Source organism: Pithys albifrons, chromosome 23 (assembly GCF_047495875.1).
Source record: "Pithys albifrons albifrons isolate INPA30051 chromosome 23, PitAlb_v1, whole genome shotgun sequence".
NCBI lineage: Eukaryota > Metazoa > Chordata > Aves > Passeriformes > Thamnophilidae > Pithys > Pithys albifrons.
The window spans coordinates 1,516,929-1,543,486 of NC_092480.1; the positions used below are offsets into that span (position 1 = coordinate 1,516,929).

The 26,558-nt window shown below is 61.0% G+C and overlaps 2 protein-coding genes across 4 annotated transcripts; both read right to left on the reverse strand.

Moving 5' to 3' along the window:
* Positions 1–1,315: 1,315 nt before the first annotated feature.
* ABCG4 (ATP binding cassette subfamily G member 4) lies at positions 1,316–14,453 on the reverse strand. Of its 3 annotated transcripts, none has more exons than XM_071576233.1 (15): positions 14,078–14,453; positions 12,403–12,640; positions 9,545–9,662; positions 9,340–9,472; positions 9,025–9,075; positions 8,706–8,851; positions 8,305–8,428; positions 8,007–8,121; positions 7,664–7,803; positions 7,459–7,557; positions 7,191–7,359; positions 6,508–6,608; positions 6,166–6,324; positions 5,905–6,023; positions 1,316–5,810 (listed from the first exon to the last, which is right to left on the reverse strand). In XM_071576233.1, the coding sequence occupies exons 2-15, from the start codon at positions 12,629–12,631 to the stop codon at positions 5,585–5,587; spliced, it is 1,929 nt and encodes a 642-aa protein (XP_071432334.1). In that variant the 5' UTR covers positions 12,632–12,640; positions 14,078–14,453; the 3' UTR covers positions 1,316–5,584. The 3 variants fall into 3 exon arrangements, with proteins under 3 accessions (XP_071432334.1, XP_071432336.1, XP_071432335.1); XM_071576235.1 differs by having other exon boundaries at positions 12,403–12,690; positions 14,078–14,381; XM_071576234.1 differs by lacking the exon at positions 14,078–14,453 and adding an exon at positions 13,874–13,975.
* Positions 14,454–19,421: 4,968 nt separating this feature from the next.
* HINFP (histone H4 transcription factor) lies at positions 19,422–26,344 on the reverse strand. Its single transcript, XM_071576107.1, has 9 exons — positions 26,106–26,344; positions 24,448–24,674; positions 23,266–23,377; positions 22,661–22,813; positions 21,933–22,010; positions 21,721–21,841; positions 21,505–21,643; positions 21,254–21,378; positions 19,422–20,591 (listed from the first exon to the last, which is right to left on the reverse strand). The coding sequence occupies exons 1-9, from the start codon at positions 26,260–26,262 to the stop codon at positions 20,090–20,092; spliced, it is 1,614 nt and encodes a 537-aa protein (XP_071432208.1). The 5' UTR covers positions 26,263–26,344; the 3' UTR covers positions 19,422–20,089.
* Positions 26,345–26,558: the final 214 nt, after the last annotated feature.

A 26,558-nucleotide genomic window follows, 5' to 3' on the forward strand; every position in this document is an offset into this window, starting at 1 on the left:
TGAAGCTCTAACATTGTTTATAGAAAGGAAATATAGAGCTGCAGAGATTAGAGCTGTTCAGAGTCACCCCAAATATCCTGCTTACCTTTGGGGAGGGGTTTTCAGCTGTAACCAAGTACATAAACCTGGAAACACTAAAGTCTCATTGAACATGTCTTTGGTGGAGTTACCTCACATGTTCCCAGCACTGAATAAAAGGAAGGGGTTTGTTCTATTCTATTGGATTTGACTGTTTCTTAATTCACTCTCACACGGAGAGGGAGCAGGGAACAAAAGAGCAGCCATACCATGAAAAGGACCTGGAGGAAGCTGGGGCTCTGCACAGCCTGGTTTTCCTGGCTGTGAAACACACGTGATGCACACCCAACACACACACTCACATCTATACCTGCCCTCTCGCTGCTTGCAGATGTGCTGTGCTGGTGCTGCACCCTGGCCTGTCCCTGGGTGCTGTCCTGGGAAGGGACAGCCCACCCCAGCAGCCACAGGGCTGCTGGCACAGAGGGGTCACACCTGGGCAGGGATCCTTGCACCCCATATGCCCAGACACTCCCCCCACAGGGCTGCTGGCACAGAGGGGTCACACCTGGGTAGCGATGCTTGCACCCCAAATTCCCAGATACTCCCCCCACAGGGCTGCTGGCACAGAGGGCTCACACCTGGGCAGGGATCCTTGCACCCCAAATGCCCAGATACACCCCCACAGGGCTGCTGGCACAGAGGGCTCACACCTGGGCAGGGATCCTTGCACCCCAAATGCCCAGATACTCCCCCCACAGGGCTGTTGGCACAGAGAGATCACACCTGGGCAGGGATCCTTGCACCCCAAATGCCCAGACACTCCTCCACAGGGCTGCTGGCACAGAGGGCTCACACCTGGGCAGGGATCCTTGCACCCCAAATGCCCAGACACTCCCCCCACAGGGCTGCTGGCACAGAGGGGTCACACCTGGGCAGGGATCCTTGCACCCCAAATGCCCAGACACTCCCCCCACAGGGCTGCTGGCACAGAGGGGTCACACCTGGGCAGGGATCCTTGCACCCCAAATGCCCAGACACTCCCCCCACAGGGCTGCTGGCACAGAAGGGTCACACCTGGGCAGGGATCCCTGCACCCCAAATGCCCAGACACTCCCCCCACAGGGCTGCTGGCACAGAAGGGTCACACCTGGGCAGGGATCCTTGCACCCCAAATGCCCAGACATTCCCCCCAGCACTCCCTCACACCTTGTACCTGGGCACACAAACCTCCCCTCCTCTGTGCTCCCCTGAGATGCTCAGGAATATGAGACACCCAGGCAGTACACTATAAATATAAGTTTTATTGATGTGTGAAATCCAACGAGTACAGCTGGCACCTCAGAAACATCAACATAAACCACAACATCACCTCCTGCCCAGCAGCTCCTGGGGCCCTCTGGACACTGGTGAGCACCAGCAGCAAGCTGGGACCTGGCACCCCGTCCCTGCAGGGCACTTACCTGCACGTGCAGCCCAGCCTGGAGAGCCCAGGGCCTCACCTCCACCCTGCCTGGTTCCTGCCAGGCTGCAGCTGTGCCCTGCTTGGCACCCTCCTCCCAGCAAGGCAGAGGCACCTGGGCAAACCCCACCCAGACCAGCTGCCACAGCAGAGATGCCCTCCCTCAGCCTTGAGCTGTCACCTGCACCTTATTCTGGCCAACTGTCCCAGCTCCCACCTGTGGCCATGTGGAAATGTGGGTTTCAATGGCTGCACCTCCCTGCACGTCCCCACTCCTGTGTCACACACACCCCACTGTACAGCCCCCACTGCACATGTTGACACGATGAGGGCTGGAAAACCACAGGGTTTCCAGCATGGAAAGGACACACTCAGAGACGCCAGGCAGCCTCAAGGCTGCCCATGGCAGAGGGACAGGACAAATGGTGTCCACACACAGTGAGAAGGAAACACTGTTTTATTGCCTGATTTGGGAGCGGGGTGAAACCCTGGGAGAAGCCCCATCTCCTCCCTGTTCTAGCACAGCCTCCCCTCCAGCAAACTCAGCCCGGTGATGATGCATTTGCTCTTCTTGTGCGTGTGCCAAAGGTGGCCTGGCCATGCATGGAGGTGAGTGGCATCCCCCCCACCCGTGTGCATTCACAGCACCTGTGAGAGGCAGGACCTGGGGCAGCTGTGCCTGCGAGCTGAAGGGGCTGAAGCAGTTTTTGGTTCCCAGAGAGCTGGAGCCGCAACTTGAACCCTCATCCACTCAAAGTGCATCACAAGGGAAGGCAGGAGAGGAGGGGAGGTGTGGGGGAAGAAGCCTGCTCTCCTCCATCACACTCCTCATGATTATCCAGACACATTCTCTCATGGGATTCCTGCAGCCTGGAGCATCCACAGCTCCCCTTCCCTGCTCTGATAAAGTGCATCCTCGCTGCTCCACCAAAGGCAGGACACCTGCACCCCGTCCCTCTGCCATGCCAGGGCAGAGACAACCCCTCTTGCCCTGCTCCTGCAGGGCAGGGCCCACTCAGGCAGCAGAGGGGCAATAAGACCTGGGTGCTCAGCCCAGCCACACCAGCCTGGGGGCTCAGTGCAAACATGCTCTTCCCTTTGCATTTCCCTGTGCCTCCCACCAGCTCTGGGATTGTCCTTGCAGAGAGGGAAGGGGCCATGGCTCAGTTCACTCCTCAGGCAGCACTGAGGGTGTCTTTGCCTCTGGACACAGTGCCCAGGTCCCTCACTCATCAAAGCCCCTTTGTACCAACACATTCACGTGCCTGCTGCTGCCCTGAGGATGAGGGGTGCCTGCCCCATCACCCCCACTCCCCAGTGCCCTTGCCCAGCTGGGGGGCACAGCCATCCTCCAGCTCCAGGGCTTGTCCTGGCCCTCTGCCCCGCAGTGGCCATGTCCCTGCTCAGCTGGGACACAGTGACTCACCAGTGCAGGAGGCTGTGCTGAGCTCTCCTGGAGGTGCTGGGGCTGCTTCATCTGCCCCATCCGGGTCAGGCTGGTCCCAGCAGCCACCTGAGGAGCCACCTGCCCCAGCAGCCTTCCTCCAAGCCTGGGCAGCCTGTCCCAAGGGGTTTCTCTGCAAGCAGCTGAGGCTGCTCAACAAAGCCTGTGTTGAGCATCCCTGAGCATGGGGGACACAGGTGGTGGCAGTCACAGGTGTCTGCTGGCAGCCCCCTTGCACCACTCCATCACTAGTCCATCTTGTCCTGGTCCTCCTGGGAGCAGCAGTGATGGCACGGGCATGTCCAGGTGGCACCTTCTGGGCACAGGCAGCAAGCAGGACACAGTGCTGGGGATGGCAGTGCCTCCAGTGTGCAGGAAGCAGGGCCCATCACGAGAGCCCCACATGCCAAGGAGCAGGCAGGAGCTGTGCAGAGCTGCCCCACTGACACCTCCTGCCAGCTCTGTATCCACCCAGGGAAAACCTTCCACCCAGCAGTGCTGGGCCAGGCCTGACCAGTCCCAGCCCAAGAGCAAGACACAAGCAGGAACCAGCTCCACGGAGAAGGAGATGGAGAAGGGTGACAGCCCACAGCCCCAGAGCCCCCTGGCTCCCTGCCCATCCATTCACTTTGTGGCAGAGCAGACATGGGGACCGTTCCCCTGTGGCTGTGGTTGGCAGCGTCATGCCCAGGAGGCTGCAGCCCTCCAGCTGGCACAGCTCCCCACAGAGCATGGCATGGGGCTGGCAGTGAAGGGAGATCCAGGAGCAGAGGGGAATTTTGTGAGGGATAGTGCTAAGTCAGAAGACCCCAGTCCTCAGCATGGGAAGGGCATCAGGGTCTGTCCTGCTTCCAGAGCCCATGGGCAAACACTCCTCACAGTGATGCTCTCCAGGCAGGGGAAGCTCAGCTTTGCTGAGTGCCCACATCAGTGCCAGGCCAGCCAGACCTTGCTGTGCAGTCCCAACACGAGCCAGTAAAATCAAAGATCAGTCTCCAGGATTTTGCTGAAACCTGGCACTTGCCCTGCAGTCCCTGGCTGTGCAGAGTGCCAGCAGCAGCATCTCCCAGGCTGTGCTTGAGCCAGGGCCAGTGTGCCAGGGTGGGGCAGAACTGCCTCCCCCACGTCCATGCTCACCAAAAACCAGTGGGTTCCCATGTGTGTGGGTGACCAGTGCAGCCCAGTGCCACCAGTGCCAGCACACCCACAGAGCCTGTGCTGTGTAGCAAAGCAGCATGTTGTGTTCCCAGCACAGCAGCATGTGCAGATGCCCCTCCAGCTCTGGGCTCAGCTCAGTTCCTTTGGAGAGCCAGCAGGGTGCCAGAATGCCTTCCCTCTGCAAGGTGTGTGCAGGGGCAGGTGACTCTGGAGGAGCCACCAGACACACTTGCCAAAAGGGACGTTTTCCTGATACCAGTCAGAAAGTGCAAAGCCCTTCCCAGTGTCCAGGTCACACCCACTGCAAACCAACTGCTGAGATCTCACCTGGTTTCCAGTTCAGGCACTGCTGGGACTCCCTTCTGCACAGTGTCACCCTGGGAGGCTGGCACTGTGACAGGCTGGGTGTCCCTGGCACCCCCTCCTTGCACAGCCAGTGCTGAGCGAGGCTCGTCCGCCCTGTCCTGCTGAGACAGCCACGGCTGTGCCAGGGGAACAGAGGATGCAAGGGAAGGGCTCAGGGCCAGCTCTTCTCCTGCAGTGGAGGCTCCACTGATGGTCAACTGAGCCCAGCCCTGTTTTTAACCTGCCCAGCACTGGCAGGGTGTGGGAATCTAAATCTTCCTTGCTCCATGCAAGCACTTGAAGAGACCAGTCACTTCTCTCCATGGTGGTTAGTTTGGTTCAGACACTCTTGTCTCAGACCCCAAAGACAACAGGGACTGAACAGGAGACTCCCCAAGGTCTGAGATTACTGTGCTATTCCTGCACACCCTGCCAGGTTTGCAGATCCCATCTCTGAGGATGGCACCAGAGCAGAAATCTGAGACAGAGCCCCAAGTCCTTCTCTGCCTGCTGACTCCCTTTCCCCTCTGGAATGCAGTGGTGTTTGGGAAGAAAAGGAAGGAAAAATTTAAAAAAAAGAAAAAAAAGAAAAAAAAAGAGGAAATATTTGTGCTGAAAGGAAAAGGAGACGCAGCAACCTCTGTGGCTACAGCAACAGGAAACACTAAAGCCTTGTGCAACTCTGCCTGTTGCATCTCTGGGCTCTCCTCAGCACTGACTCACGTGGTGCCAGCCCTGGTGCCATCGGGGCCATGTGCTGCACTCCCACCCTGGGCTGTGCTGCTCTCTCCTCCCAGCTCCAGCCCTGCTGCTCCCCCTGCCTGGAGCATCCACCTCCTCTCAGCCTCGCTGGGCACAGCCACCTCCTCGGAGCATCCCTGGTGTCCCAGGGGTGACAAGAGGGCACTCAACCTCCATGGGGTTCAGTACACCCAGGAGAGAGAGGGTGGCACGTGCCAGGGCTGTACAAAACGTTTTGCAATGAAGAGTGTGTGTGGAAAGGTTAAAACAGTTCCGAGATGTCTCAAAACCCTTCTCGACTGTGCCAGGCCTGGCTGGTACCCACTGGTGCCTCTGCCACGGTCTGTGCCTGCCAGGAGCACCGTGTCCATCTGCAGAACGTCTCTCACAGCAGGCCAGGCCCGGGGATGGCCCCTTTATCTCTCTGACTTGACCTTGTACCTGAGGACCAGGTAAGCCAGGAGCCGCAGGATGACAAAGAAGATGCCCAGGATGAGGAAGTCCAGGTAGAGCTTGGCCTCCTCCACATCCAGCTCCTGCAGGATCTTGATGGGCTTTTGGAAAGGGCAGAAGTCCTCGAGGCACTCCAGGTCCTCACGCTCCATGGCATAGATGGTGAGGATGACACCCTCAAAGCCATACCTAGGGCAGAGCAAGTCCAAGAGTCACTCTGGGCACCGTGGGGGCCCCATGGGAGCCCAGAACAGGGAGCTCTGGGCAGAATGTGGGGTCCCACCTGACATAGGAGACGTAGGAGCTCCACTGCAGGTAGGTGGGGATGGTCTTGAAGCTGACAAAGAAGCCCGAGAAGAGCAGGACGGGGATGGCAGTGACGGGTCCCACAAAGGTGGCCACCTGGGGAGCAGAGGCCACTGGGTGTCAATCCCTGCCCGCAGGTGAACTGCCCTTGGGCAGCGCCTTCCTCCGTCCCAAATGGCCACAGGATCCCTTGCAACTCTCCCTCTGTCTCCATGAGACAGGCAAAGCCCCGTCTGACCTGCAGGGAGGTGGAAGCAGCTCCGATGAGAAGCCCAAGGGACTGGGCCACCAGGGCCGTGGCGGTGGCCAGTGCGGAGAAGAGGAGGAAGCGCGTGGCCTCGGGGGGCTGGCCCGTCATCCAGTACACGATGCTGCAGTAGGCAATGGGGCAGATCACCTGCACAGGGGCACAGAGACCACCCTGCTGGGCACATGGCTGTCCTCACCCCACACACCCTTCCCAGGGGATGGAGGGACCCCTCAAAGCCCAGCCTGGGGCACTGGGAGAGCTGAGCAAGTGGCTGTGCCAAGGAGGGAACATCAGCATCAGGGTCATGGTGAAGTCCAGCTAAAGCCTCACCTGGAAGGGCACATCTGCCATGGTCTTTGCCAGGTAATAGGCTTTCAGGCTGTACCAGTAGTTCAAGTGCTCTCTCAGGAATACAGTCATCTCCTGGGGGACTGTGTGGAAACAAGGGGTTACCAGCCAGCAGTGTCCTGGGCTGCTCCAGCCCCACTGCCACCCGTCCTGGTGCAGGCAGATGTGATGCTGCCCCAGCACAGAGCTCCAGGTAACATCCTGCCCCAGCACAGAGCTCCAGGTAACATCCTGCCCCTGCCACAAGCTCCAGGTAACATCCTGCCCCAGCACAGAGCTCCAGGTGACATCCTGCTCAAATCTTCATCAGGGAAAAAAAGCTTAGACACTGATTTGGGAACTTTCTGCATGGAGAAGTCAGCTTAGCTGGGGGCTTTTACACAAACTCTTTGAGGAAGTGAAACAGAGGTAAAGTGGCTGAAAATGCAGCTTTACAGACAGTTTATCAGAGAAAAAAACAACCCAGCATTCTGCTTTGAACCTACAAGCCAAACAGGGCAAAACTGCAACACACACAAGCAGAAGTTTCCCCCATCCTCTTTCTTTGGTTTTTTCCCATCTGTTGTGTTTTCCCCCTCTTGTCCAAGTCACACGGCCCAGCACGCAGCTGGAGCACCCCAAGGGATGGGAGCAGGGCTGGGTGTGGGGGGAAAGGAGCTCCTTACAGGTGAGGATGGTGGGCATCAGGGCAGCGAACATGAGGAAGAGCATGGAGAAGAAGAGGAAGCCAGTGTTGTTGAAGACTTTGCCCGCGTCGTTGCCGATGTGCAGGTAGAGCAGCCCGATGAGAACCCCGATGCAGATGTGGGACATGAACCGCAGGTGGGTCAGCACCTGCAGGCAGAGGGCACAGGGTGAGCCCCCTCCAGCCCCCAGTAAATCCTTGCCTGTGGCAGCCCCAGGTGACCAGCAGACCCTGAGCCCGGCCCTCACCGTGTCCCTAAGGATGCAGATGAAGGTTCTCTTGAAGAGGATGCAGAACTGAGTGGAAGTGCTGGTGGCAAACGTGTGGCTCTCGATGTGATCCACGTCCTGCAAGACCACAGGCAAGTCAGGGATGTGGGTCAAGTTCACATCATGGGGTCCCTGCCAGGACAGCACCCCATTACCTGCAGGAGGCTCCTCTAACCCCACTCACCGTCCCACAGTGTGCTGGGCACGAAGAATCTGCTTTGTCAGGGCTGCTTTTCTTCTCAGCCATGGTGCACATGCCGTTCTGGACAGCGCGGAACAGGACGGGGTTGAGGTCCCCATACTCTCCTGAGGCCACCTCGATAACTGTGGAGGAGGACAGGACCCCTGAGAGGTGCTGAGCCAGCCCTTGCCATCACTTCCCCAGCCAGCACCCAGCAGGAAGGGCACAGGAATCTCTCTTGGGCAACCTGGGGGAACACTGGGCAGCCTTCAAGGTTTGGTTCTGGGTTTGGGTCTTGCCACCCTCTGCCCCCCGTGGCAGCCCCAGCTGGGGCAGGGGCACTCACTGAAGTCAGCAGGGTTGTGGTATGTGGGGCAGTGGAGGCCGAGACCCTTCAGGTAGGGGATGAGGTTGGTCACGACGCCTTTGAAGATGCACTGGCCCTGGCTCAGGATGTAGAGCTGCAAGAGAAAGCCAGGACATGGCAGGTGCTGAGCAGTCAGGGCACTGCCACCCACTCCTACCCACCTCCCTGTCCCAGGGTGACACAGCCCACCCCTGCCAGTTTGTGTGCCACACCAACCCCAGCTCAAGCACCTGCAGCCCGTCCCTCCCATGGCCCCGTGCCCTGTCCCAGCCCACACCTTGTCGAACATCTCAAAGAGCTTGGCGCTGGGCTGGTGGATGGTGCAGATGATGGTGCGCCCACCCTGCGCCAGGGACCGCATCAGGGACACCACCTGGAAGCAGGAGGCACTGTCCAGACCGCTGTGGCCACGCAGGAAAGGGCAGAGGAGAAAGAGACAGCAGAGAGAGAAGGGGAGAGTTGAGAGAAAGAGAAGCACCTCCTAAAGATGCCCCCACTTGTGGGCACCCTCCTCGCAGATTGATGGAGAAGAGCATCAGCTCCAACCCTCCTGGAGCCCCTGGGCACAATCCCAGCCCACCCTCAGGTGGGCAGCAGAGGGTACTGGCGCTGCTGGTGTCCCTGGCAGGGGAAGCCCAGCTGGGCAGTGCTGGGGAGCCCCGGGCCCTGTGGCCTCACCTCGTGGGCTCGTCGAAGAACATGACGGGCGGGTTGTTGACCAGCTCCAGGGCGATGGCCAGACGCTTGCGCTGCCCCCCGGACAGGGAGCTGGTGCGGGTGTAGGAGCACTCCAGCAGCCCCAGCGCCGTCAGGATCTCGTTCACCTGTGAGACAACCCATGGGGAATGAAACCTTCATGGACCTTCATGCCATCCCTGCCACCTCCCTCGGCTGGGAGCCCCTCAGCATTCACAGGTCCCCTCAGGGCACTCCCTTCCCTGCTGTTTCCATGCTGGGGAGGGCTGAGGGGGTCTGGCCCACACCCCTTTGCACTTACCAGCTCCTTCTTCACCTCCTGCTTCTCACTGAGCTTCAGGTTAGCAGAGACCTGCAGGGAGAAGAAGGGCAGGGAAACACATCCACCAGATGCAGGGAGCAGAAACAGCAGCACTGTGGCCCCATCCCCACCCAGCCAAGAGCCAAGAGCCAAGAGCAGTGGCTTGGGATGAAGGGAGCAAGAACAGCAGGATTTTGTTCCCGCATCCCAGAGCCCTTGGAAATGCCTGATGTCAGTGTGGGCTCAGTGCCCGAGGACAGAGCCCACAGATGCCCACACACAGAGCCCAGCAGGCTCCTGCCTTGCCTGGCTCACCATCATGGCCTCGAGCACGGTGAGGTGTGGCAGGAGCATGTCATCCTGCATGATGTAGCAGGACATCTTGCGGAACGTGCGCAGGTCCCGGGGCCGCCCGTTCACCAGGATCTGCCCCTTCATGCCAGTCTCCCTGCAGGAAAGGAGGTGTCAGGGGGTGCAGTACAGCCCTGTCCCCCAGACCCGCTGGCACCCCCAGCCTCACCTGTAGCCAGCCAGGATGTTCATGAGTGTGGATTTCCCAGCACCCGAGGGGCCCATGATCCCGATGAGCTCCCGCTGGCAGAACTTCCCTGACAGGCATTTTAGGAGAGTCTTGTACCCTGGAGGGAGAGAGCAATGGGGGTTTGGGATCCCAGAGCTGCAGGGAGTGCAATGCCATCCCAGCACAGGGGGTACCTCAGCGTTTCCATGTGCTGTGCCAGGGGCTGCCTGGGCCCAGAGCCTGCCTCTGTCAGCCTGCCCTGGGCAGAGCCACAGCAGCTTCCACCTCCAGCATGATCCCTGCCCCTGGGATCAGCCACATGCCCAGAGCCTGCCTCTGTCAGCCTGCCCTGGGTAGAGCCACAGCAGCTTCCACCTCCAGCATGATCCCTGCCCCTGGGATCAGCCACATGCCCAGAGCCTGCCTCTGTCAGCCTGCCCAGGGCAGAGCCACAGCAGCTTCCACCTCCAGCATGATCCCTGACCTGGTCCTTGGCTGATCCCACTGATTTCCAGTGCTGAAGAAGCTCAGGACCTGGATTGCAGCAAAGCCCAGGGAAGTCCCTGGGTCAGGTCACTGAGCTGCTAAGGGAGATTACTGGGCTGTGACATTAGTCCTGGGCATGTCCTCCTGATCCCTGGGGCCAGGGGCCAGAGGGAGGAGCAGGGCAGCACTGGGCAGGCAGAGCCCTCAGCCCTGCTGGAAGCCTGGCTGTTGCCTCATTGGCATTCACGCTGTGATGCCCGGCAGCAGCCACTGCTAATCAGACCTGGAATTATCTCCGCTTTAAACGCAGCTGATTAGCATTTTCTGGCAGAAGGAACATGATGTGTCGGGAGCAGGGAACAAGCACAGCCTCAGGCTCTCAGGAGCTGCCCCCAAAACGCAGCCCTGGCAGGAGAGCAACGCGATAGAAGGTGTTAGGACCATTGATTGAGCTTGAGCATCTCCCTGAGGGCAACGTGCCCCTCCATGCCCCAAATCCAACAGAATAGAATAAAATTCTTCCTTTTATGCAGCACTGGGAACATGGGGGGTAACCCAACCAAAGACATGTTTGATGAGACTTTTGTGTTTTCAGGTTTATCTACTTAGTTACAACTGAAAACTCCTCCCCAAAGTTAAGGAGGGTATTTTAATTGACTTTAGCAGCTCTAATGGCTGCTCTGAAATTCTTTTTAACTAAACAACATTACAGCTTCAAGCCTCTAACCTAGACAGCTTTTCTGATTTACTTCTTACTGCTCAGCTTCTCATCTAAACACGGTTTTTGGGTTATTTCTTAAAGTTCATCTCACAGCTACAGGGTTAAATTCCTCTTTATCTAAAGCTATGCATGGTTAAGATAACTGACACACCTGGGTACAAGCTAAAATCAAAATTTAATATAAAACACCATATGATTTTATGGAGAAGGGATAAAATCCATTTTCTTGTGGGGTCCCTGTGTCAATCCCCTGGAGCATCATCCAGGGACACCCCTGGAGCATCATCCAGCAGTGCCCTGGGGCATCACCCAGCAGTGCCCCTGGGGCAGCACCCAGCAGTGCCCCTGGGGCAGCACCCAGCAGTGCCCCTGGGGCAGCATCCAGGGACACCCCTGGAGCATCACCCAGCAGTGCCCCTGGAGCATCGCCCAGCAGCGCCCCTGGAGCAGGTCCCCTGAGTGCGGGAGGGGTCCCGCTGGCAGAGGGGCAGCGAGGGCCGTGCGGGGCTGTGCGGTGGCAGCAAAGCCGGCGTGCCCCGCATCCCCCCGGCCCCGCACCGCGCATGCTGCTCACGTCGGCGCCACTGCAGTTTGCGCAGCGGTTACTCGCGTTCATTGACTGCCAGTAACCTCCTTCCCCAGCACGGCGGGGCAGCGGCGCTGGGGGCTGCGGCCAAGGCTTCCCCACCAGCTCCTCCAGCTCTGCCTGGCTTAGGGGAGAAGGGCGACCCTCTCACCGCCACCCCGGTACCCCTCAGCATCTCCTGGGTGGTCCAGCTGCCCGAGGTTTGCCCCCTCCCTCCCTGCAAGGCAAGGCAAGCAGCCGCTCCCCATCCGGCTGTGCCACGGCTCCTCCCGGGATGCTGCCTCAGCATCCCAGATAAACAGGTGGGCATCGTCCTGGGGGATGTTGGGGATGTCCCCCTGTCCCTCAGTGCCTCAGTTTTCTGAGCTGCACAGCCTGGCTGGGGGCTCAGAGGCTCCATCCAGCACTCCTGGCTGGCAGGGCATCTCTCTGAGCAGCCCTGTGACCCCTGTCCCTGCTCAGCCCTGCCTGCCTTCAGCTTCTGCAGATCAGCTCCCCCTCCATCTTATCAGGCTGCCTGATTGGCATCCCATTAACTGAGAGCGCTAATTAAAGCAGACTACCACCCACCAGCCGCCATCTGCCTCCCCTCTCCCCTCCCTGAGCTCTCGGCCAGTCACACACAGGAAAGGGAGCCATGACCTCAGCTGGAGAGGAAATCCCCTGCAAACCACACGCTCTCCTTGCCAGGCTCTGAGCTGGGGCACCCCTGGGGTCTCCCACTCTTGGCACATCCCACATAGCCATCATCCTCCAAACAGCAGTGCTGGGGAAACCCATCCATCCTGGCTGCCCTGGGAGATCTGCCCCATCTCCCCATGCAGGCCTGGCCAGAGGTTTCCCTGGAATGTGCTCTGGTTTCCTTTGGCATTGCACAGCAAAGACATGCAGCAAGTGCTGCGGGACAGGAGCCTTTCCTCCTCCCACGGGCACCCAGCACCAACAGCCAGACACAGCAGGGCTGCAAACAGCCCCTGGCACTGGGACAGAGCAGGGTGAGATCATGGCATGCAGAACAGGAGCGGGGTGTCCCTCCCCTGCCCTTCCCCACCCGCCAGCTCCTACCTCTCTTCCTCCACCAGGACCCTTCCCGCACGGAGTAGGACAGGTCGATGAACTCGATGTTGACGGCCGAGCGCTTTGGGAGGTGGGAAAACCTCTGGGCCTCTGTGATGTGGTTCTCCACCTTCTTCAGATGGGTGGTGAGGAGTGGGGCGTCCGGGGGGCTGGCATGGCACACGGTGTCCTCCAGCGCGATGGACACGCAGGCGGGGTCCATGCCCTTCTCCGCCATCCCTGTGCTCTGTGGGGAGGGCACAGGGCCCGGCTGGCAGCAGGTCCCTCTCCCAGGCACTGCGGGCACCAGCCCACAGCCAGTCAGTCCTCTCTGCCCCTTCCCTGCTGGCTCCAGGCCTCACTGCCTGCCCTGCCCTGTGATGCGCTGCCCAGCTGGGTCCAGCACCCACATCTGGGTGAAGGATGGAGCCTGCACCGAGGGGCTCAGGGCAAGGAGCAGCTGATGAGCTCCACAGTCAATAATTCATGCACCTCCTGCGGCTGGGGCTGGCCTGGCAGCAGAGCTGGCACAGTGCTCAGCTCTGCCAGCCCCGGGGCTGCTGGGCTCCCTGCCCCAATCCTGCCTGTCACAGGATGGGAGGTGGGAGAGCTGATGCCCTGCCCTATGCCTGGATGTCCCCAAGGGCTCACCAAGAACTACCCCTGCCTGGCCTGGCCTCAGGAAACGCAGATATGAAATCCTCAGCAAGCTGCTGTTCCAGGTGGTTGATTGGACAAAGCCTGCTCTGCCTCACCCAGGCTCCGGGAGCAGGGCTGGCCTGGATAGACCAGACCCCAACCCAGGGTCCTCTTGGGCTTGCTGGGATAGTCTTAATAGACAGGGAGGGCATCCTGCTAGTGACAATCCTTCTCTGCCTCCCTGGGGTCATCATGTCACCTTCCTGACTCTAACCAGCACAGCCTCAGAGGCCAGGCCAGCACAACAGGGCCCACGATGCTGATCCCCAGACCTGCCCAAACGTTCTCCTGCCTGCAGTCCTCCCTCAGTGGCTGCAGCACAGCCCAGCTCCTCCTGTCTGCTTGGCTGGGGGCTCTGCGGTGCTGGGGGGATGCTGAGCCAAGCAGGGTGGGGAGCACAGTGAACCCAGGTCTCAGAGCCTGGGAGGGGGTCGGGCATCCCTAGAGCAGCAGGAAAAGGAGCCCGAGCTGTGCCCAGCACCCACCTTGCCCGCCAGGCTGGGCTCCCAGCTCGCTAACCTACATTGTGCCGGGGCTGCGGGCAGTGCCTCGCTGCGGCTGCAGCTGCGAGGGGCAGCGGGAGCTGCGGGAGATGCCCCAGCCCAGCACCCGCTGCGGGCAGAGCCCTGGCAGGGCTGGAGGGAAGCCAGCCCAGCCCCGGGGAGGGAGGGGAGGGCAGAGGGGTGGGGGTCCCAGCCCGCGGATCCCCCCTCAGCATCCGAGCGGTGCGGGAACGGAGGGTTCGGAGGGGAGAACGGGCACGAAGCGCCCTCGGGCTCACCTTGACTCCTCCGGCTGGGCGTTCAGGGAGCGCTAAACCCCGCAAGCGGCTCCCGCGGCTTAGCCCGGCCCCGGGGCGCGGGGTGGGGACGGCGAGGCTTTGCCGAGGATGCTCTTCCCTTCATCCCCGCTCCCCGCCGGCCCCCTCCCTCCATCCGCTCCCCCTCCCGGCCCGGGGAGCGGGCTCGGCTCTCCCGCAGCTCACCTGGCAGGGTGCGGGCGCGGCTCCGCTCCCGCAGCGCCTCCGCCTCGCCTCCTCCTCCTCCTGCGCAGACAAAGGGGCGCTGCCCGGGGGGCCCTGCCGGGCGGGGGGGACTCGGCTCGGCTCGGCGGGCGGTTCTCAGCAGCGACAGCCGGACTGGGCGCTGCCCGGGCTCCCCGGCCGGGTTCTCCTCCCCATCCCTCCGCGGGGCTGGGTGGGCAGGGCGGGCGGGGGTCGCTCCGGCCCCAGCCCCGCAGTGGCCAGCAGTCCCCCCGCAGTGGCCAGCAGCCCCCGTGCAGTGGCCAGCAGCCCCCGCTGCTCAGGGATACCCCTCTCCGCCAGCCCGTTCCCGGTGCTGCCGGGCGGGGAGCAGGATGGGCGGCAGGATGGATGGATGGATGGATGGATGGATGGGCTGCCCGGGCGGGCAGCGCTGCCAGGCAGCGAAAAATCCTCTTAAAGGGACCGACCCTATTTCCTCTCCTGCCTGCCAGCAGGCCCTGAGCATCCCCAGCGCACACGCCGGGGCTTTGCCAGCCCTGTCTCCACATCCCGCTGATGGTCCCGTTCACATCTGGGACACAGCCCCACGCAGCTCCCTCTGCTGCCACCTCAGCCCAAACCCCCTGAGGGAGCCCAACACCCCCTAAACCCCCTCCTGCCCCCACTCAGCCCCGCACTGACCCCCGTGCAGCCACTCCAGTGGGGACAGGGGGTGAAACCAGGGCTGCAACGCCCTGGGCAAACCCACCCCAGGCATGCAGAGCCAGGACTGGGGGGGTGACAACTGGCCACGAAGGGTCTCCATACGGGGCTGGTCTGTGCAGGGTTTTACCTCCAGCACACACTCCCCTCTGCAGCTGATCCTGCAGGATCTGCCATCCCTGCACCTCCAGCCTGGCTCCATCCTCACTGTTACTCACACCTCTCACCCACCACAGCACTTAAGCACGAAAGACATATGGAAATGAGTGGCACTAACAAGAGTATTAATTAAAAAACCATCTGTTGAGCCAAGGAGAGCTTCCCCCTCCCACAGCCAGCCTTGGGATGGGATGGGATGGAGCTTAGGGCAGGGTTTGGCCCCTTGGCAGAGCAGGATCCAACCAGGAGACCATGGGGCAAGGCAGCCCAATGGCTGGGCCAGGGGAGGGCAGGAGGAGGTGGCCACAGATCCAAGCTCCACATGGAGGTCTTAAATCACCTCCTCACAGAGCAAAAGGCACATGGGACTCACCCAGCTCACTCTGCCTCCCATGCCCAGGGTACTCACCACTAGCAGGTCACAGCCCTGGCCTGCTCTGTGCAGTGCCAAACAGCCCTGCTGCCCTGCAGGTGGGCACGAGGGGGGCCTGAGAGGGACCCCCTGGATGCCAAACCCCTTCCTGCTCAGCTGCCTGAGGCAGGGCTGGGAGATCCTGAGCCCAGGCTGGTGGCCATGCAGCAACCAGGAACTGCTGCAGCATCCTGCTGTGGAGTCATTTCAAGGTGGAAGGAAGCAGGGATGGTGACCAGTGCCAAGCCAGGCTTGGTGGGCAGTGCCATGGGCACATTCAGCATCCATCTGGTCTCCAGCTAGGCCCTTCCTACACACTGTAGGTGTGTCCCCATGGTGGCTCACACACTTTCAGGACAGTATCAGTGGCAGAGGGAGCCTGTCCTGGTTCTGTCATGGATGTTCAGGGCTGCAGGGACAGAGCAGGCAGCAGAACCTCTGCATGATGGGAAAACCCGTGTGATTTCCTGGAAATACATCTTTAATTACTTGTGGCAGTGCTGCTGGTCCTCCAGCTCCCCCAGCAATGCCATCACATGCACTCCAGACCACCTTCCCCTTCCCCGGGGGAATAACAATTCTGTCTTTTCCATTGCTGCTTCGTAGGGAGCCTGGGCAATCCTCAGGGAGCACAAGGCTGTTCCTGGCTGGAACCAAATGTCTCTTTGTGGCCACAAGCTGGTGGGAGAGGAGCCCCTGGGGAAAGGGACTCTCAGGGCAGGGCCACAGACCCCCTGGAAGGAGCCCAGCAGTCAGAGTGTGGAGCAGTCCATGGGAAAGGCTTCACATGTGGGAGCTGAGACCTTTCTCCAGTTACCTGGGCTGGCCCCAGAGCAGTATGACCCACTTCATTTCTCAGCTATGGGTGCTGCAGCCCTGGCCAGGCTGCTCTGCCCCAAGAGCTCTGCCCATGGCATGGGGACAGTGGGCAGATCCCACACTCCAGCTCTGCCTGAGCACTTCAGCAAACACAGAGGGCAGATCTGCCCCTGGCCTGTATGCAGGGAGTCCCTGGCATGAAGAAATCATAACCCACAGCACTGATGGGACACACTTCTGAGTAGGCACAGCCACATGTGCCACCTCCCACCACAAAGGGGAGCAGCCAGGCAAAGAGACACCAATATCCCCAGGTCCAGCTGCAGGAAACACATGCAGCCCCAGCACCTGCTGCTCACAGGGCATCCCCTGCCCCTGCAGGGTCCTGGGATGGGGTCAGACAGGAAGGCAGCCCTGTAAGAGTCCAAACATCTCTTCCTGTCTCAGATGGCAGCCTTGGGACAGATGGAGCTCGTGGAAGGAGCGTAGCAATGGAGACACGTGGTGAAGGGAAGCAGGGGAAGCCTCCCTCAGCTGGGGCCACATGGATGGCCCAGCTCTACCTGGAGGAATCTGTGAGGAGAGGGAAGGCAGCACATTTTGAGCTGTTTGCAGCCCCCAGGTGTCAGTGCCAACCTTCCCCAGCCAGCAGTGACCCGAAGGAGGGCCAGGACTCACCGCAGGGGACGTGGCAGTCGCACTCACAGACATCACAGCGCTGGAACCAGCGGGCCCAGCCCGACTGTTTGGTGACACAGCCCGAGATCTTGATGCAGCCACGGTTCAGGAAGGCCCCCAGGTGGGTCTGGGAGCTGCAGGACGACGAGCATTTCCCAGTGATGTCCCGCTCGCTGATCTCGATCCGACCCCGCAGGCAGATCCCTGCGGGAGCAGCGGCAGGGCACGGTCCTGGGGTGCCCACTGCACCCAGCGGGGTGGGGGGCACGGTGCAGCCCTGCTCCCCTGCAGGCAGGGAGGCTCAGCCTGGCCCCGGGGTACTCACGGAGACAGGAGGGCTTGGGGGTCCAGCGGCCGTCGGGCTGGCAGGCGCTGGCGGGGTCCCCCAGCAGCAGGAACCCGGGCCGGCAGCTGTAGCGAACCACCGAGCCCACCCACCAGTCGTTCCCGTGCACCACCGAGTTGAAATCCGCCTCGGGCCGCCCGCAGTTCACTGCCAGCGTGGAGATTCCCTTGTGCTGCCACCCCGGGCACCGCAGCGCCCAGGGGTGTGCCCGGCCAGGGCAGGATGTGTCCCCGCATGGCCCCAGCACCACCAGGCTGCTGCAGGGACTCACCCACGTGCTGTGGCACAGCCCCTGCCCTCCCCAGGCTGGCTGTGCCCCCGGCCCGCTCTGCCCGCTCTGGGTTTACCTCTGCAGAAGGACTTGTAGCCCAGCCAGCAGCAGCTGCCATTCCCACACTGGCTCCTCTTCAGCTCCTTGTGCTTCCCCCTGCAGCCCCCCACGCAGATGGGGGCTGTGCCAGACCAGTAGGTATCCAGGTCTTCTGGGGCCACAGAGAGAGGCAGAGGAGGGCTGGGCTGGGGGGCAAAGCTCACCATTTCCAGCAGCCCCCCAGCCCTCAGAGACCCCTCTCAGCCCTTGCTATGGTGAGGGCATCCCCTCACAGCCCCAGCTGTGGTGAGGGCATCCCCTCACAGCCCCAGCTGTGGTGAGGGCATCCCCTCACAGCCCCAGCTGTGGTGAGGGCATCCCCTCACAGCCCCAGCCCTGTGCCAAGCCTCAGCACAGGGGTGTGACAGAAGCCTTGCTCCTTACTGGGGACAACTGGTCCAGCAGCCCTGGGGCACCCTGGAAGCCCCTCATCCCTCAAACCCCCTGTTACCTTCTGGGTCCTGGCAGGAGACCAGCGTGGCCAGCACGGTGAGGAGGAGGAGGCCCAGGGCCATGGTGCACACTCTGCCCTCCTCCCCTCGCCCCTCAAACCACAGACCCCCCTCTCTGCTCGCCCAGGAGAAAGTGAACTTGGTTTTCCATACACACCCAGCACAGGGGATGCTGTAGGACATGGGGGAAGGGAGGAGACATTCCCTTTAATGCCAATCCTCTCCCCCAGCAGATAATCTCTGGCAGATTACCCTCCCTGGACTTGGTGTTTAAAGGGACAACTCCAACCACCCCAGCCTGGCCTCCACTCCCAGCACCACCACTGGATCCAGCACAGTGCAGGCACAGCCATGGCTCTGGCAGGATGCTGGAGAGAGGGCCAGGCTGGGAGTGCTGCGAGTGCAAACCTGGCACAGGGCCCTTCTCTCGAAGGTATCCTTGGCCCAGCTCTGCCAAGGACCAGGGAGCAGGGGCCAGGCAGGGAGGGGAGGGCTGGATGTTGCATGCCAAGCCCAGGGATGCTCTGCCTGGATCTGGGAGAACCCTCTGGCATTCTGTGCTCTCAGGGCGGCTGGGACAGCTCCCTGCCTCCCCCTGAGCCACCACGTGCCCAGTGCATGGCAGTACCTGTGCCCCAGTGCCCCACACCCCTGGAGAGCACAATTTGGGGGTGCAGGGGTGCACACTGCCCTTCACACACATCCCCAGCCCCAGGACACCTTCAGGCAGCTCTGCCCAACTCATCCCTGCTCTGTGCCCAGCACAGCTCACTGCCCCTCACCCAGGGCTGAGCATCACCCTGTCCCAAGGGCAAAGCCACCAAACCACACCCAGTGGGTGCAACTGGAAAGTGAGCAGATGGCCAAGGGTTTAGGATAAAGGGATTTCCTCCACTGAACTGGAATTCCAACAGCTTTTGCTCAAGCTGCTTGAGGAAAGGAGCAAGGGGAAAAGTCAATGTCCAGCAAAGTGTCCCCTGTCTCCACCTGGGCTCATCACCTCCATACACAGGGTAGGGACAACCCAAGGGTGACTCCAGGGATGCCAAATTCTCACTGTCCTTGTCCAATCACTGGACAGAGGACAAAGTAGCTCTGCTCACAAGCCCAGGCTACTCCCTGTATTCAAATAGTGCCAGAGCAGGCGCAGACAGCCCTGGAGGAGGCAGCAAAAATCAAACAGCAGGAACAGGAGTGCCAGAGCTGAAGCTGGCCCTCCAGTGCCACCTCTGGGGACATGGAGCAGCACAATCCAGTGCCAGCTGCACGGGGTCAGCAGATTCTAGCAGCTCTTCAGTGCCCACCTCCCACACTGCAGGCCCAAAGTATCCGAGTCATCCTCTCACCCCACCACAGCTGGCAGAGAACCGGCTGAAAAACACACCAGACACTGCCTGTCCTGGCACCTGATCCTTTATTTCTCTTGCCAAAATACACTTTGCCCAACCAGGAGCCCAAATTCCAATGTGGGGAGGAAACCCAGGGGATGACAACAGCAGGAAAGAGCTCCCAGTGTCCCAGAGCTGCAGTGGCCTGCAAGGGACAGCACCTCCAGCCCCCTCCTCCCAGAGATCAGCTAAGGGGGTCAGGGGTGCAAACACCACCACCAGTACCAGCTGAGCCAGGAAAGATGAGCAGGGAAGTGCAGGGGGAGGAATGTCATCCCCTGGAGAAACTCTGCCTGGGGAAGGACAGGCCTGCTCAGGGCAACACACCTGCCCAGGGAAGAGGCTTCAGCACCAGCACCTGCTCCACACACCATCCAGCCTGGGCAGTCCTGGCTGAGGAACAGGCCCACCCATGAATTAGTTACCTGTGCCAGGCCTAGGCCAAGCCTCCTGGGAGGGGGGGACAGGTTTGCTAGTCCCTAATCCCCAGAAAGAGCCACTTGATTCACAGCTGAGAGACCTGTCCTTCCTCCCTGCCCATGCTGACCAGAACCAGCAGCCAGAGAGGCTGGGGCAGGCAGGTGAAGACAAACTCACTCCTCTCCCCCAAGCACTCCCCAACCTCCCCCTCCAGCACATCCCACAGAGGCCCAAGTTCTCCTCACACAGAGAGGCCTGGGAGCAGCTCACACAATCTGGATGCCCAGCAACTCTGCTGTCTTCTGCAGCCTGTCCATGACATTCTCCTCCATCTCCACAGCCAGCCCTGCAGGAGCTGTGCCCTGCTCCTCTGGGGATATGCTGGCCATGACATAATACACAGTCTCGCTTTCCCCCTGCTCGTTGGTCCTGTTCACCACCCAGATGATGGGGCTGCTGGGGCTGTTGGGCTCCTGCTCCAAGGATGATGCAGCTCCCTGGAAGGTGCTGGGCTGTGCTGGCTCAGGGCTGTCAGCAGAGCACGGGGCTGGGCACAGCTCAGAGCCTTTGTTCTCCTCTGCCAGGGGAGTGTCTGCTGGGGGCTCCAGGACGATGACCTGCAGGTTGCCCTGGCCCTCAGGCAGCACCACACACTCAGCTGAGCCCTCCCCACGCTTCTCCCTGTCCTTCAGCAGCTGCTCCGTGAGCTCCACGCTCTCGTAGCGCACCAGCTCCAGCCGCATGTAGCCGTCCTCGTGCTCCCTGTACCTGGCACACAGGGCAGGGCAGGGCACAGTCACTCCCAGGGCACAGGGAGCAGCCAAGCAAGGGGCACTCTGGGTTTCAAAGCCCTGTGCTGCACAGATAATGCTGTGCATGTAAGATAAAAACCCTTCAGCCCCCACCGCTAAAACCACACCCATGTGGCAGGTTCTGAGCTTTGTGCCACAAGCCTCGATCATCTTCCCAGCACCCAGCCCGTCTCCTCCCACCACTCTGCTTCACTGGGTGCATTTCAAATCCATCCTCTTCTCCCCTCCCAGGTTTTAGGCTCTGGAAAGCCTTTGGAGTTTCCCAGAGAGGATGCAGCAGAGGCATCTGCTGAATCTGCAGCAGCTTCCCCTAGAAGGTGACACCAGGACCTGGTCCCTGCCAAGCTCAGAATTGCCCCACCAGAGGCACCTCTGCTGCCATTGCCCCAGATCTGTGACCCACTGCTGGAGCTGCCACCCAGCACTGCTCTGTCTGTGCCAGATCCCACTGAATGTTTCCTGCCCAGTGCCTCCCACACTGAGTGAAGGGCCCTGAGCACATCACAAACATCAGAGCCCAAGCACTGCCAGGTCTCTGCTCCAGCAAGACACAGGATGCAGCTCCAGCTGCCCCTTGCCCTGGAGAGGGGGCAGTGAGGAGACAAGGACAGGCAGTACCTGAAGCGAGGATGCCCCGAGGGCCACTTGAACTGGTGCTTCTTCCTGAGGTGGACAGTGAGGTTGTTCCCCCGTGTGAAGCACTTGTCACACACGTGGCACTTGTACCGGGGCTCGCAGTCACCCTGGGGGCAGAGAGAGGGCTGTGAGTGCCATAGACCTGCCCACAGCACCCACACAGGGAGGAACCAGCTCCTCTGGGGAGCCTGGCTGAGGGACCCCGAGCAGTGCAAGCCCTGCTGCCCTCCCACCTCGTGCACTTTGCGGTAGTGCAGCTTGATGGAGCTGAGGGACCGTGCAGAGAAGCTGCAGGCCTGGAACTCGCAGCGATACGCCGGCTCCTTGCTGTGCGTGTCCAGGTGCTTCCTCAGGTCTATGAAGTTCTTGCAGCTGCAGGGAGGGAAGGGAACAAAGCTGTGGACACTGCAGCACACACACTGTGTCCCTGGGAGGAGGGAAAGCCTCACCTGTAGTCACAGTAGTCACACTTGAAGGGCCGCTCCTCGCTGTGCCGGAAGCGAATGTGGTTGCGCAGGGAGGAGGGCAGGGGGCACGTCATGTCACACAGAGGGCACTTGTAGTGGTTCACTGGGCCAAGGACAGGGGCAAACGTGACCCCAGAGCAGGGGAGAGCACTCCCTGCTCAGAGGCTCAGCTGGCAGGAGGGGCCTGTACTCACCGTGGTTCCTCATGTGGTCCCGGAGCAGGCGCTCCGTGGCAAACCTCTTGGAGCAGTGGGAGCACTGGAACCTCTGCTCTGGGACAGGGAGGAAGGGCAGGGCGTGGTGAGAAAGGAGACCAGAGCAGACAGAGCAGCACAAAGGGCAGGGAGGGAGAAGGAGAGGCAGGCAGAGTGGAGCTGCAGGCCCTGCTCTGCAGCCAGGGGCAGCATACACTGACTGCAGAGCCAAACAAAACCCCAAAACAACCCTTGCAAAGACCATCCTGCCTGCCCTTGGCATGGCCTCCCAGTGCACAAACTGGGGAGCAACCCCCACACTGTCAGCACAGGGAATTCAATCAGCAAATCCCAGCTCTGCTGCCTCTGCCTTCAGCCCTGGGGCCCTGCAGGAGGACTCACTGCAGCAGTGTGAGCCCTGTCAGCCTCCAGCCCTGCCTCTGCAAGGAGACACTTCTCACAGGGCACAGCCTCACGTTCAGGTTGGTATCAGGAGCAATTTCCTCATGGAAGGGGTTGTTAAACACTGGAAGGGGCTGCCCAGGGAGGGGGTGGAGTCCCCACCCCTGGAGGTGCCCCAGGAATGGCAGGACGTGGCACTCAGTGCTCTGGGCTGGGTGTCAAGGCGGGCACTGGGCACAGCGTGGAGTGGGTGACCTTGGAGGGCTTTTCCCAACCATCCCAGCCCCAGGCCCACCCCCTGCCCCCTCCCTGCCCTCAGGGCTCACGGTCCAGGGCGGTCTGGCGGCGGATGTGGTCGAAGAACTTGGTGTTGTTGGCAAACATGCCCCCACAGGTGGGACAGGCCACCACCTTCTCCTGCGTGTGGCTGCGCAGGTGCTCCCGCAGCTTGCAGCGCCTCTTGAAGGTGCAGTCACAGTCTGGGCAGAAACAGCACAGGGAGACCCTCACAGGTGGGCCCTGACACAGCCTGAGTGAGTATGAACCTTCTTCCTTCTGTTTTGGGCAGCAGAAACCCCACAGAGCAGGGGCACAGCAGGGGGAGACCACTGGTGCACAAGTGCCACAAGCTCCTCCTGACCAACTGCACAAACTGGGGGAAATTAGAGACAAAACCAAACCTCAAAGTACAGGAAAAAAATAAACTCTTCTAGGTACTAATTAAATATTAATGACAGCCCAGTGCTAAGCACTCAGCTGGATCCCCTGAAGCAAACTCTGCAGGACATCTCACTGCCAGATCAGAACGATGCACACACGTTTTTTTTGGAGGTCTGAAACCCTCCCAAGGAGAAGAGAGTTCTCCTGTGCCACATGTGCCACACAGCCCTGTGCTCAGCTCTCTGGAAGAGCCCTGCCTGCACACACAAACCTTTCCAGCCACAGAGCAGCACGTGGTTCTCCTTCCCTGCTGCCTTGTACTGGGAGCAGAAGCTGTGATCCTCCACGTGCCGGTAGAACCACTCGGGGTTATCAAACGACCTCTGCAGGGAGGAAGGACAGACAGAACAGGGGGAGGAGATCAGCACAAGCTCAGGTGCTTCCACACAGAATCATAGGATAGAATCACAGAATGGATTGGGTTGGAAAAGACCTCCGAGATCATCAAGTTCAACCCTTGATCCAACCCTACTGTGATCATCAGCCCAGGGCACTCTGTGCCCTGGGCTGATGATCACAGTGGGGTTGGATCAAGACATGGTTGGATCAAGACATGATGATCACAGTGGGGTTGGATCAAGACATGGTTGGATCAAGACATGATGATCACAGTGGGGTTGGATCAAGACATGGTTGGATCAAGACATGATGATCACAGTGGGGTTGGATCAAGATGTGGTGGATTCTCACTCAGTGCCACATCCATAGAATGGATTGGGTTGGAAAAGACCTCCGAGATCATCAAGTCCAACCCTTGGTCCAACTCCAGTCCCTTTACCAGATCATGGCACTCAGTGCCACGGCCAAGCTCAGCTGAAAAACCTCCAGGGATGGGGAATCCACCCCCTCTCTGGGCAGCCCATTCCAATCCCTGAGCACTCTCTCTGCAAAGAATTTCTTTCTGCTCTCCAACTTCAATTTCCCCTGGCAGAGCTTGAGCCCATCGTGCCCCCTTGTCCTATTGCTGAGTGCCTGGGAGAAGAGACCAACCCCCACCTGGCCAGAACTTCCCTTCAGGGAGTTCCAGACAGTGCTGAGGTCACCTCTGAGCCTCCTCTTCTCCAGGCTGAACACCCCCAGCTCCCTCAGCCTCTCCCCACAGCACTTGTGCTCCAGTCCCTTCTCCAGCCTCGTTGCTCTTCTCAGTTGGGTTGGAAGAGACCTCTGAGATCACCAAGTCCAACCCTTGATCCAACCCCACTGGGATCACTCTGGCACTCTGTGCCCTGGGCTGGTGATCACAGTAGGGTTGGATCAAGACCTGTTGGATTCTCTGTCCCTGGAGGTGTTTAAGAGGACACTCAGTGCCACATCCAGTCCCTTCTCCAGCCTATTCTCCAGCACAAGGCCCAGCAGGGCCACCAGGATGGTGTGCAGGGCACTGTGCCCTCACCTCACAGTACTCCCACAGGCACAGGAAGCTCTCCTGGATCTCAGGGATGATGTTCCTGGTCTGGGGGTCCAGCTGGCAGTGGCTGACGTCGTCCTGGCCCTGCAGGGCCTGCAGCCCCCACTGCTTCAGCTTGGTGTGGTAGCAGTGGAAGTAGACGTGGCGCACGAGGTCGGTGGGCATGTCAGGGGAGCAGAAGCCACAGTCCTGCCACAGGCACGGGTACTCCTCTGCAACACACACAGGGCACTGCCAGGGGCACCACAGAGACCCCTGAGAGCAGCCAGGGCCCGGGGCAGCCCTGCAGGGGAGGCTCAGGGGGGCAAACACCGGGGGGTTTTCCTGAGATCCCAGACTGGGTACCTGCCAATCTGCCTCCCTGCCCTGGGCACACACACATTCCTGCCCTGGGCACACACACAGCCCTGCCCTGGGCACACACTCAGCCCTGCCCTGGGCACACACACAGCCCTGCCCTGGGCACACACTCAGCCCTGCCCTGGGCACACTCAGCCCTGCCCTGGGCACACACACAGCCCTGCCCTGGGCACACACTCAGCCCTGCCCTGGGCACACACACAGCCCTGCCCTGGGCACACTCAGCCCTGGGCACACACAGCCCTGCCCTGGGCACACACACAGCCCTGCCCTGGGCACACTCAGCCCTGGGCACACACAGCCCTGCCCTGGGCACACACACAGCCCTGCCCTGGGCACACTCAGCCCTGGGCACACACAGCCCTGCCCTGGGCACACACACAGCCCTGCCCTGGGCACACACTCAGCCCTGCCCTGGGCACACACACAGCCCTGCCCTGGGCACACACTCAGCCCTGCCCTGGGCACACACACAGCCCTGGGCACACACTCAGCCCTGGGCACACACACAGCCCTGCCCTGGGCACACTCAGCCCTGGGCACACACAGCCCTGCCCTGGGCACACACACAGCCCTGCCCTGGGCACACACTCAGCCCTGCCCTGGGCACACACACAGCCCTGCCCTGGGCACACACTCAGCCCTGCCCTGGGCACACACACAGCCCTGGGCACACACTCAGCCCTGGGCACACACACAGCCCTGCCCTGGGCACACACTCAGCCCTGCCCTGGGCACACACCCATTCCTGCCCTGGGCACACACACAGCCCTGCCCTGGGCACACACTCAGCCCTGCCCTGGGCACACACAGCCCTGCCCTGGGCACACTCACCTTTTCCAGCTGCTGCTCTTTGTGATTTCCATCTCGGGCAGTTACACTGACCCCCCCAGCAGGGCGGGTCCCCCATTAACCCCAGGCCAGGCTGGGCACAGCACATGCCCCACAACAGGCACCACTCTGTGCTCAGGGAGGGGAGGGGCAAGGCCAGCAGAGTTCTCTCCTCAGAGAATCACAGAATTAGGTTGGAAAAGCCCCCGGAGCCCCCCCGGGATTGATCCCCACCTTGTGCCCCAGCCCAGAGCTCTGAGTGCCACATTCCTCAGACACCTCCAGGGTGGGCACTCCAGACCTCCCTGGGCAGCCCCTTCAAGGAGGGAATTCCTGCCGATGTCCCATCCTGTTCCCTGGAGCAAAGCCCTCCCCCGGCTCCCCCCTCCTGCCAAGGAATTCTGGGGACCCACAACGTCCCTGCCTGAGCCTCCTCTCCCCCAGCTCCTCACCCAGCGGGTCCACCTCGTGCTGCTCTCCGGACAGGTGCTGCTGCAGGTGCTGCCCCACGTGCCCGCAGAACTGCTCCATGTCCCCCGTCACGAAGGAGCAGCGCTGCCACTCGCACTGCAGCGACAGCGCCGACACCCGGGAGCGGGCGGGCGGCATGGCCGGGGCCTGGAGCCGGCCCGGGACGGGGACAGGGACGGGGATGGAGACGGGGAAGGGGACAGGGACGGGGATGGAGACGGGGACGGGGACGGGGATGGGGATGGGGACAGGGATGGGGATGGGGACGGGGATGGGGACAGGGATGGGGATGGGGACAGGGATGGGGACGGGGATGGGGATGGGGATGGGGACAGGGATGGGGATGGGGACAGGGATGGGGATGGGGACAGGGATGGGGACGGGGACGGGGACAGGGATGGAGACGAGGACGGGGACAGGGACGAGGACGGGGA

What these genes read in the sequence shown, in the direction of transcription:
- ABCG4 (XM_071576233.1), bottom strand. Translation starts at nt 12,631, where the DNA reads ATGGCGGAGAAGGGCATGGACCCCGCCTGCGTGTCCATCGCGCTGGAG. An exon ending in GCCCAGCACACTGTGGGACG is followed by an intron (nt 7,558 to 7,663) that starts GTGAGTGGGGTT and finishes GTGGTCTTGCAG; the next exon opens with GACGTGGATCACATCGAGAG. An exon ending in TGGCAGATGTGCCCTTCCAG is followed by an intron (nt 6,325 to 6,507) that starts GTGAGGCTTTAG and finishes GCCCCTGTGCAG; the next exon opens with GTGATCTGCCCCATTGCCTA.
- HINFP (XM_071576107.1), bottom strand. Translation starts at nt 26,262, where the DNA reads ATGCCGCCCGCCCGCTCCCGGGTGTCGGCGCTGTCGCTGCAGTGCGAG. An exon ending in GCCTGTGGGAGTACTGTGAG is followed by an intron (nt 23,378 to 24,447) that starts GTGAGGGCACAG and finishes TCCTCCCTGCAG; the next exon opens with AGGTCGTTTGATAACCCCGA. An exon ending in TCGGGGCATCCTCGCTTCAG is followed by an intron (nt 20,592 to 21,253) that starts GTACTGCCTGTC and finishes CCTGTGTGCCAG; the next exon opens with GTACAGGGAGCACGAGGACG.